The 10,121-nt window shown below is 44.9% G+C and overlaps 1 protein-coding gene across 1 annotated transcript; it reads left to right on the top strand.

Annotated features, from left to right (window-relative positions):
• Positions 1 to 427: 427 nt before the first annotated feature.
• On the top strand, positions 428 to 7,447 carry LOC119299823 (importin subunit beta-1-like). The gene is made up of 3 exons (XM_037576963.1): positions 428 to 641; positions 1,642 to 4,066; positions 6,369 to 7,447. The coding sequence occupies exons 2-3, from the start codon at positions 1,647 to 1,649 to the stop codon at positions 6,565 to 6,567; spliced, it is 2,619 nt and encodes an 872-aa protein (XP_037432860.1). The 5' UTR covers positions 428 to 641; positions 1,642 to 1,646; the 3' UTR covers positions 6,568 to 7,447.
• The last annotated feature ends 2,674 nt before the right edge of the window (positions 7,448 to 10,121 follow it).

Raw genomic sequence — 10,121 nt, 5'->3', positions numbered from 1 at the left:
CCTGCAAAGTTCCTACAAACCAAATGAGGCCATAGGATTTGAGATGCATGTCATCTCATTTTCTATGACTCTTCTATTCCTATAATTTTTCTACCATTGAACCAAAGGAGGCCTAAATTTGTTTCCCTAGCATAGCCTTATGAAAAGCAATTCTGGTCTCTATTTTTTTTGCATTCAATTCTGGTCTCTATTTTTTTTGCATTCAATTCTGGTCTCTAGATCTCATCCCTTCTCTGTCCTCTGAAACGCATAATTTTGCAAAGTTTCTTCCGAAACCGAAATACAGACATAATCAAACTGTTTCCATCAATACCGTCCATCAAAGATCCTACGGCTGCGGGCTGCCCCTCACGACCGCCCTCGCATCTCCCAGCTCATCAACCAAAGATACCCTTTTCCTTTATTTTCCCCACATTATTTGATTTCCTCTCCGCCGCCGCCGTCGCCTCCCTCTCCGCCGCCACGGCCGCCTCCCTCGTCGTGGAATCCGCCCAACCGACGAGCTGCCTCCGTATCCGATTCGGCGAGCTAACACCACAACTCCTTCACGCAACCGTCGCCGTCTGAGGTCCCCCGCGCCGGCCAGCCTCACCCCGCCCCTCGTCGCCGACTATCTCCCCTTCTCAGTAGGGCGCTAGAAGGTAGGACGCAGAAGCTCACCGCCTCTCTCCACATCTCTATCCGTGTTCTGTTCTTCTGTTGTCGCCGAACTACCAGGCAGATCTGTTGTAGTTTGCTGTGTGTTAAGGTGGATTTGGCACACATGTTGAATTTGTAACCCTAGATTCGGTTCTCTTTTTGCTATATTTTGGTGGAGTATTCATGGTTGAATGGTGTATATTTCTCGCCGTAGCTTGCAATATCCACGTACTATGCATAAGCGGTCTACATACACAGGAGTAAATGGCTACTTCAACGGTAGAAGTAAATAGTACTCTCAGGGAACTGGTGTATAATAAAGTTCTTGTCAGCAGAGGCTTTAGGTGTTACTCAAGGACCCGTTCCATTTAAAATGAGGTTGCTCCCCAGATATTTGTATCCTCCTTGAGCTAAGAAGTAATATGGCAATGGCATTATGTCCACGTCAGATTTTATACAGCTGTTTAGATTTTGGGGTTGATGTTCACCGATTATTTTCTTGCTTATAAGGTTGTCTTTCCTCTGTGTAGTTGGTTACTTATGCGGATGTATTCATGCAATATAACTTTTACAAAATTCCGTGCAATTAATGATTGCCTCATTTAAGAAACTTGTGCTACAAAATTCTATGTAATCATAACTCATTGTAGTTGATAGTTTCTTGATTAAATGTTGTTTAATCTTCTGTTTGCTCGTAAGAATCAATTTATATGGTGCTAATTCGTCTCTGTTTTCACCTGTAAATTATGATGCCAAGAACAGATTCTTTATAGCTGATATTTTTTTGTTGAGATGAAATTGAAAGATTAATGATTTCCTTGTATGTGGACCGTGTGTCTCATTACCATTTTATAAGATTTTAGTGTATTGTTTGGTTTTACATAAAACAGGTCTACTGTGTCTTGTGTAATTTACATCTGAGAAGAGCTGTATCTCTTTGATGATGCATGGAGTTCTTATGTCATGAAGTATATCTGATTCCTCTATTTTGGTTTTACACAGTCAACATGTCGTTGGATGTTACTCAAATACTCTTGAGTGCGCAATCTGCTGATGGCTCGATTAGGAAGCATGCTGAAGAAAGCCTCAAGCAGTTTCAGGAGCAAAACCTCCCAGGTTTCTTGCTCTCCCTCTCAAGTGAGTTGGCCAATAACGAGAAACCTGAAGAGAGCCGCAGGTTGGCTGGTTTGATCCTTAAGAATGCACTGGATGCAAAGGAGCAGCACAGGAAGAGTGAACTTTTCCAGAGATGGCTGGCACTGGATGCTGGTGTCAAGGCACAAATTAAAGCGTTGCTGCTGCAAACTCTCTCATCTCCTGTTGCAAGTGCCAGATCTACATCTTCTCAAGTCATCGCAAAGATTGCTGGCATTGAGATCCCTCAGAAGCAATGGCCTGAGCTTATAGGATCATTGCTCTCAAACATACATCAGGTCCAGCCTAATGTCAAGCAGGCGACGCTCGAGACACTTGGCTATTTATGTGAGGAAGTTTCTCCAGAAGCTGTTGATCAAGACCAAGTCAACAAGATACTTACAGCTGTTGTTCAAGGTATGAATGCTTCTGAAGGGAACTCTGAAGTGAGACTTGCAGCCACACGGGCATTGTATAATGCATTGGGCTTTGCTCAGGTTAACTTCTCCAATGACATGGAGCGTGATTATATCATGAGAGTCGTATGCGAAGCAACACAGTCACCAGAGGTGAAGATAAGACAGGCTGCCTTTGAGTGTTTGGTGGCTATTTCATCAACTTATTACGATAAGCTGGCCACATACATGCAGGACATATTTAATATTACTGCAAAGGCCGTGAGAGGAGATGAGGAGTCAGTTGCACTTCAGGCCATTGAATTTTGGAGCTCCATATGCGATGAGGAAATCGACATTTTGGACGACTACAGTAGTGAGTTTACAGCTGATTCTGATGTTCCTTGCTACTATTTTATCAAGCAAGCTCTTCCTGCTTTAGTGCCAATGCTGCTGGAGACTCTCCTGAAGCAGGAGGAAGACCAAGACTTGGATGAAGGTGCTTGGAACCTTGCAATGGCTGGTGGTACTTGTTTGGGCCTGGTGGCGAGGACTGTTGGTGATGACGTTGTTCCTCTTGTGATGCCTTTTGTTGAGGAGAACATAACGAAACCTGAATGGAGGCAAAGAGAGGCTGCAACATATGCTTTTGGATCCATTCTGGAGGGTCCATCAGCTGATAAACTGGCCCCTCTAGTTAACGTAGCCTTGAATTTTATGTTGTCTGCGCTGTTGAAGGACCCAAATAACCATGTGAAGGACACCACTGCTTGGACCCTCGGAAGAATATTTGAGTTTCTTCATGGTTCTGCGCTTGAAACTGCTCCTGTTATTACAGCTGAGAACTGCCAGCAAATACTTACTGTGCTACTTCAAAGCATGAAGGATGTCCCAAATGTGGCAGAAAAGGCATGTGGGGCACTCTATTTCCTTGCACAAGGCTATGTGGATGCTGGATCGGCGTCACCATTAGCCCCTTTCTTCCAAGATATTATTCAGAGCCTTATTGTGACCAGTCACAGAGAAGATGCTGGAGAATCCAGGCTGCGTACCGCAGCTTATGAAACTCTAAATGAAGTTGTCAGGTGCTCTACCGAGGAGACAGCTCCTATTGTTTTGCAGCTGATACCAGTGATTATGATGGAACTCCATCAGACACTTGAAGCAGGAAAGTTGTCAACTGACGAGAGGGAGAAGCGGAGCGATCTGCAGGGCCTTCTCTGTGGTTGCTTGCAGGTCATTATCCAGAAGTTGGGAGGGATGGAGTCAACAAAGTTTGCCTTCTTGCAGTATGCGGATCAGATGATGGATCTATTTTTGAGAGTTTTTGCTTGTCGAAATGCCACGGTGCATGAGGAGGCTATGCTTGCTATTGGTGCATTGGCATATGCAGCCGGTTCAAACTTCGCAAAGTACATGGCGCAATTCTACCAGTACTTGGAAATGGGACTTCAGAACTTTGAAGAGTATCAGGTATGTGCTATTACAGTGGGTGTTGTGGGTGACCTGTGCAGGGCACTGGAGGACAAAATTTTACCCTACTGTGACGGCATCATGACCCAGCTCCTGAAAGATCTTTCCAGCAATCAGTTACACAGATCTGTAAAACCACCTATATTCTCGTGCTTTGGTGATATTGCACTGGCAATTGGGGAGAACTTTGAGAAGTATTTGATCTATGCGATGCCCATGCTACAAAGTGCAGCAGATTTGTCGGCGCATGCAACTGCAGCTGATGAGGAAATGCTCGACTACACCAATCAATTAAGGAATGGCATCTTGGAGGCCTACTCTGGCATTCTTCAAGGATTCAAGGGTTCCCCTAAGATGCAGTTACTGATGCCGTATGCCCCACATATTCTTCAGTTCCTTGACGCTCTTCATAATGGCAAGGATATGTAAGTCGTCTAGAATACTTTCTGTTTCCTTAATTTCTCACTTATTTACATGAATATTTCCTGCTTCCGGATGCTCAAAGCTGGAAACTGGTCATGCAAACACATATAGATAACAATAATTAGACATTTTTCCTGTATGGCAGGCAAATGCCTAAGCTGCTTAAAAAATATAAAAGGGCCAAAGTACTGGAAAATTGATAATTATGGCAATTTTAACTCAATCAAGCTAGTTTCTGGAAACATGTAATTTCTTATATGCTATTCCCTCCTTCCAAAATATCAGTTATATATAATTTGGTAATATAGATGTTGATTTTTTTCCATATAAACTTGGTTAAATTTAAGTTATATCTTAGGGAAGGAGTACTGAATAACTATTAAGTTTTGTCATATGCCGCTAAAAGATTCCCGATTCATTCTGCACTACTCAATTCCGAAACTTCATGAATTGCTACCGCCATTAGTGGGCTGTTGGTGTGCTTCTGTTATCGTGTCAACCCTTTCACTTAATTGCCTAACTGGCCATGAGTCAACATGGATATGCCTTTTCTGGCTAGGTGTTCCTGCATGGGTACCTGCAATCAGTGGCAGATCTAGGATTTTGAAGCTGGGTGGTCCAACCTAATAAAAAAAATTTACAACAAATATGGCATGCCAATGTAGTAACTAATTTACCAATAGCAAAATATAAATTAATCAATTTTTTTCTCAGATAAGTCTTACTTTTGCATAAGAAAAGCCTATGTACCTTGAAAAGTTCAAAGAAGACTATCTGAATGTGTTCATTCTTCCACATCTGATACATGTATGTAATCCTGTGATGGTGGTTCACATTTTGTTCTTCAATGTGACAATGGCATGCACTGATTCAAAAAAATGAGAACAATTTATTAATTGTTTGACCCAAACTGAAACAATTCGGTAGTAATTAATAAAATTCCTGGAAATTACAGCTCAAGATGCCACATAGATTAGAAATCTGACCCAAACTGAAACTGTTCAGCAGTAAGTAGTAACATTCCTGGACAGAATTCAGCACAGTACTAAATTACAATTTACAAAGGAGCACAACAAGCCTAAGTTCGTAATGAGCTGTTCTATCAGGTAGCAGCACGACTTGAATTGCTGGGCGATGGGCAGAAATCTCACCAAAGGTACCTCAAGAATTGCTGGGCGGCTGGCTGCAGACTTGCTGCCGCTGCAGAACGCCGGCTGCTGAGCGGCGACTGCCGAGTGCGGACCGGGCGGCTGCGGGCTTTCGGCTGGGTGCGGTCGCGCCGGCCAGGTGTGGGGCGGACAGAGTCGCCGGCGAGGCACGGAACCAGGCGGCAAGTCATGGCGGCGAGATGGGCGGGAGCGTAGAGCAATCGCGAGGGGAATTGGGGACGGGAGGCTGTGCGACGAGTCGACGCTGTGTTGGCTGGGCTTTTCTATTATTTTCTTCCGGCCCATCCACTTATCTCTTATGGGCTATGTATATATATATGGGTCGACCAAATCCCAGGGTGGGCCGCGGCCCACCCTGTAGATCCGCCACTGCCTGCAATGTAAGGCTGCTTCTCTGTAAAATACCCATGGTAGCAGCAGCGCCGCCTAAGCAACACATGCATGCATCAGCAACACTGCTAAACCAGGGCAAAACTCACTAACACCTAGCCAACGAGTGAAGAAAAATAACGAAGAGACGAATCAGATAGAATGAATAGTGTTTATCATAGGCATATGATGAAAATAGGAGTTCTTGCAATGATACATAAGCAATTTTCTCCCAAAATGAGGGTATACCGTTAGTCCGTTACAGTGCAAAATAGAGTGTTATAGCCATATAGTCCGTTACAGGCCTGTTCTAACAATTTTTTTCTGGATGCCTTTGAGGTGATTTAGTAATTAAGAGCTAAGCCTTGCAAATTTTTGTGTTGGCGAACTTCTGATTATGATCTGCTACTTTAGATTGCATTTACTAATAGGCGTTAGATTCTAATTTGCGATTTCTTACTGTGCACTAAGTTTGGTCACTTTTGTTGTTCTATGGAATGTATGTTGTTTGCACTTGAATTGCCACTATGATGGAAAAGACCACACCCAATAATGATAGTGTGTCCACACACCTACGCACACCTTACACTATTGCCAGAATCGAATGTCTCCCCCTTAAGCCTCCTGGCCAGTCAACCCCACTCTTTTTTTAGCGGCCATGAACACGGACAGTGAAGTGTTATTGCAACAATTGACCAATATTTCAGCTTAGTGCGACTCATAGTTAAGCACGATAATTTTCTAAAATGATCTCTTACTGTTTCAGGGATGATTCTGTGATGAAAACTGCAATAGGTGTCTTGGGAGATCTGGCAGACACATTGGGTGTTCATGCTGGTCCCTTGATCAATCAATCGACCTCAAGCAAGGAATTTTTGGATGAGTGCTTATCATCCGATGATCCTCTGGTCAAAGAATCAGCTGACTGGGCAAGGATTGCAATCAGCCGTGCAGTTTCAGGTTGATGTGGCATTGGTGTCGAGTCTGCACATGCATCCATCCATGTGTCGAGTCTGGGTCTTCGGTTGCAGGTTGCATCGTATCTTTGGGGAAGTCCACCATCCTAACAGGAGTGTCGAAGGGTCCTCACTAACTCATGCATCAGTACATGTGTCAGTCCAGCCTTTTTCACTTGTGTGGAAAAGAGGGTTAAGTTGGCTGCCTGCTAACTTTGCTAAAGGCATCTAGAACCTTCAATTTCTTATTGGGGGTGAGATGAGCTTGTATGGTTGGGTGCCATGCCGATGGTTCGTTGGTGTGGCTTGCATGCCCTACGGTCTGGGTCTGCTATCGCTTTCCCTTGCATCCATTGCATGCGTCAAACTTTGGTCGTATGGTTACAAGTCCCGGTTGCTTATGGATCCGTTATGCATAAGGGGCTCGCGTGCACTGTCACGGGATAATTTTGCACTGCTCAGGAGGTCCAAGTTGGTAGCTTGTTTATTTCTTTTTCGAGAGTACGTTGCTTGTTTATTTCATGTTTCCTTTTTCATACTTGCATTGTCCTGCATCCACTATTGGACTGTTTTGTAAGGGTTCCTGGTGGTCAAAACTTCGACGGCTTGCCGTTGTGCAAGACCCTGCATGCGTCGGTTTATTTCCAGGTATTGTGGGTTGAGCCCTTTTTTTTGTTATCCTTGCTGCTGCTCCATTTCAGTTTTCATTGAGGCTGTGTGCTGGCGGGTTGAACAAGAACTGTCATTGGTTTCGGGGTGGTTTTATTTTGGGGCAGCTGTGGAGTTGGATTTGTTTATTTACGGGGACTGTATAATTTGGCGGAACTCTGCCGACTCCTATCTCATGTGTCAGTATCATTCGCTGTGTATACAAGGATATGATCATGAACGGGTTCAGTGATATGGGTGTTTGTCTCTTATTTTCTTCATACTGCTCTGTCCTGGCGCATGCGCGTGAATCATAGGGCGTATTTGGGCCTGTTGGTCACAGGGACACAGGGATCAGCTTTTTCTTGAGAATGAGAGGACTTGAAATCCAAACTATTCCATGGCAAACGGGCCCGGAGAGAGTCGCCGACGTGTGGACCTAGGCATGGACATCACACAGAATTTAGGTCCTGCCTGCGAATTATGAATTGCCGCACAACACAGATAGTCGATGTCTCACCGCCGCTACCATCGACCAAAGCCACCGACCACCACCCATTGCAAGCCAGGTCTGGGGAGTCCCAGATCCGTCATCACAGGCAGTGGCTGCCACAACAACCGACCACCTTCGTTAGGGCAGGAGGCCGCACCACCGCGCCAGAGGAACGAGCCGCCACATGCACCGATGCACGGGATCCATCCTTCGCCGCCGCCTGTCCGGAAGCCGACCAACGCCATAACTGTTCGAGTCGCCTCCTGCAAGCCATAGAGTCGACTCACCCCTAATCGCCGACCCTCTACACGACGAGCGCCACTTAACCGTCGGTCTCCTCACCGCTGCAGACCACCCCGGGAGAGAGGCCCCGTTGCCGCCTTCACTGCACGGGCCTTGCCCATCAGCGACCTCCAGCGACGGCGAGGGAGAGGAGCGCGAGAGAGGGGCTGATGGCGGCGTCTAGGGTTGCAGCACGAGAGAGCCTTCGTTTCGTTTGGTAGGGTCTAGGTCTTGTGCGATACTTGTCTAGTGCCGTGGCTACGTGAATCTTAGATAATCGAATGTTTAAACTCACCACAGAAAAAATGAACACAGTGAAAATATTCCTCCAGAATATTTTTGTGGGACTAAATCTTATAAATCACACAAAACGATCCTACAAGTAACTTAAAAAAAATCTGAATCAAGTAGGATCAAAGCAAATCTGATGTTCACTTTGCCACAGCTTTCACGTCTCAGTCAGCAGGTGTCGACATGCTTTTCATCATTTAGTTTTCGGGATTTATGTCAGTAAGTATGACATGCTAGATGACCAGGCTAAGATTTGATACTCTCGCAACTATGCATATCCTACTGCCGACATAAGGACAGCGTACCAGGGACGCGGGTCGAGAATCGGACACCACAGTAACATGTAGAACTATAAATTTTGGTGTGACTTTTTTTGACAATTAGATTGTGGTGCAGATGGTTGGGTTCTTTGTGAACCATAAATCTAATGTGTATAATTAGCCAAATGAAGCCTAGCTCAGATGGTTGGGTTCTTTGTGGCTGAACGTCCATCAGAGTTTAAATCTTATACTTACATCCAATGAAATCCATTTCTTTTTTTTAAAGAGAGACTATTTTAATTCCTTTACAACTCTTAGGTATCAGAATATGATTTTCTTTCTTGTTATTTCTTCGTAACCAATCTTCGTGCTTACCAGTAGCATCTTCTGGAACTTAGCAAATTGCTTCCGCGTCGAGAACCGAAGATTGTGTGGGTTGTAAAAGATGTGAATCTGTCTGCTCACGGATTTTTTTAAGTGTCCTTGTTTATTTGAGAAATAACTTCGATGAGCAAAAAAGGAAGACGTTAAGAGACCCTCCTGGCCAAACCTTAGACACTCTAAGATCCTTTTTCAAACCTGCTATCCTCCCATTTGATGAAAAAGAATTTCACGATCAAGAAGGGAGGATTAAAATAGTCCTATTGGTTGCTGCTTTCTTCAGTGATGCTTGTATTTTTTTTGAATTTATTTTAAAATTTTCGACGATGTTTGTTCAGTGGGAGGATGTTCCCATCAACTATAGAGGTGGTAGCGGTGGCTTCGTCAATCTCAAAATAAAGTGTTAGGTTAGTCTCTTGAATGTGCTCATAGCATTCATAGAGATAAACATATGTGTATATGTATGACTGTCTGCAACTGTATTGTGTTAAAAAAACGTAGTAATATGTATTTGCAATCCAACCTATGCCTGCAATCTTTCTGCAAACGGGCCTAGAATGCACCCCCGGTAAAAACTAGAAACATGTGGCCATACGCTGGTGCACTGCATTGCATGCGATGCGTACGTGGATTTAAAGTTAGGGAAAAGCACACATTCCCCAACCACGAAGCGTAGGGGTAGCTCTCTGGATTCAAAGAAAAGAAACTAGTCGGCGGAGATTCGATTTAAACAAAAGCCACCCTGGGCCTGCCCCTGCCCCTGCCCTGCCTACAGTAGGCCGTGTTTTTATGGCCCGGTGCGTGCTCGTGCCGTCCTTTTCTCGGGGGGCAAAGCTCGTGCCGTCCTTTTCTCGGGGGGCAAAGCTCGTGCCGTCCTGCTCGGCTTTTCAGTGCAGTCAGGCTACGGAGAGATGCTTCAGGCCATGAACTATGGAGGCATACGTTGGTGCTGCCTCATGTTCGTCCTGTTCCGTCTCGGGTGCACAGATGACACGAGTACTATAGCTGCACGCGAGTGCAGTAGAGCGACAGATAAAACAGTTGTACTCCCTATTCTTTTTTAAGTTGAACGCCACACATAATTGGGCGTGTACTTACTCTCGTGTGTCCAAGGACCCACACAACATGTTACTCCTACTCAACCACACCAAATATTTTTTTTGAGCACCAAATTTTGTTGCGAGCCACCGACTGGGTGGCACGGTAAC

Source organism: Triticum dicoccoides, chromosome 5A (assembly GCF_002162155.2).
Source record: "Triticum dicoccoides isolate Atlit2015 ecotype Zavitan chromosome 5A, WEW_v2.0, whole genome shotgun sequence".
Taxonomy (NCBI): Eukaryota; Viridiplantae; Streptophyta; class Magnoliopsida; order Poales; family Poaceae; genus Triticum; species Triticum dicoccoides.
Note: the sequence above shows the minus strand (reverse complement) of the source record. Positions and strands in the feature narration are given on the sequence as shown.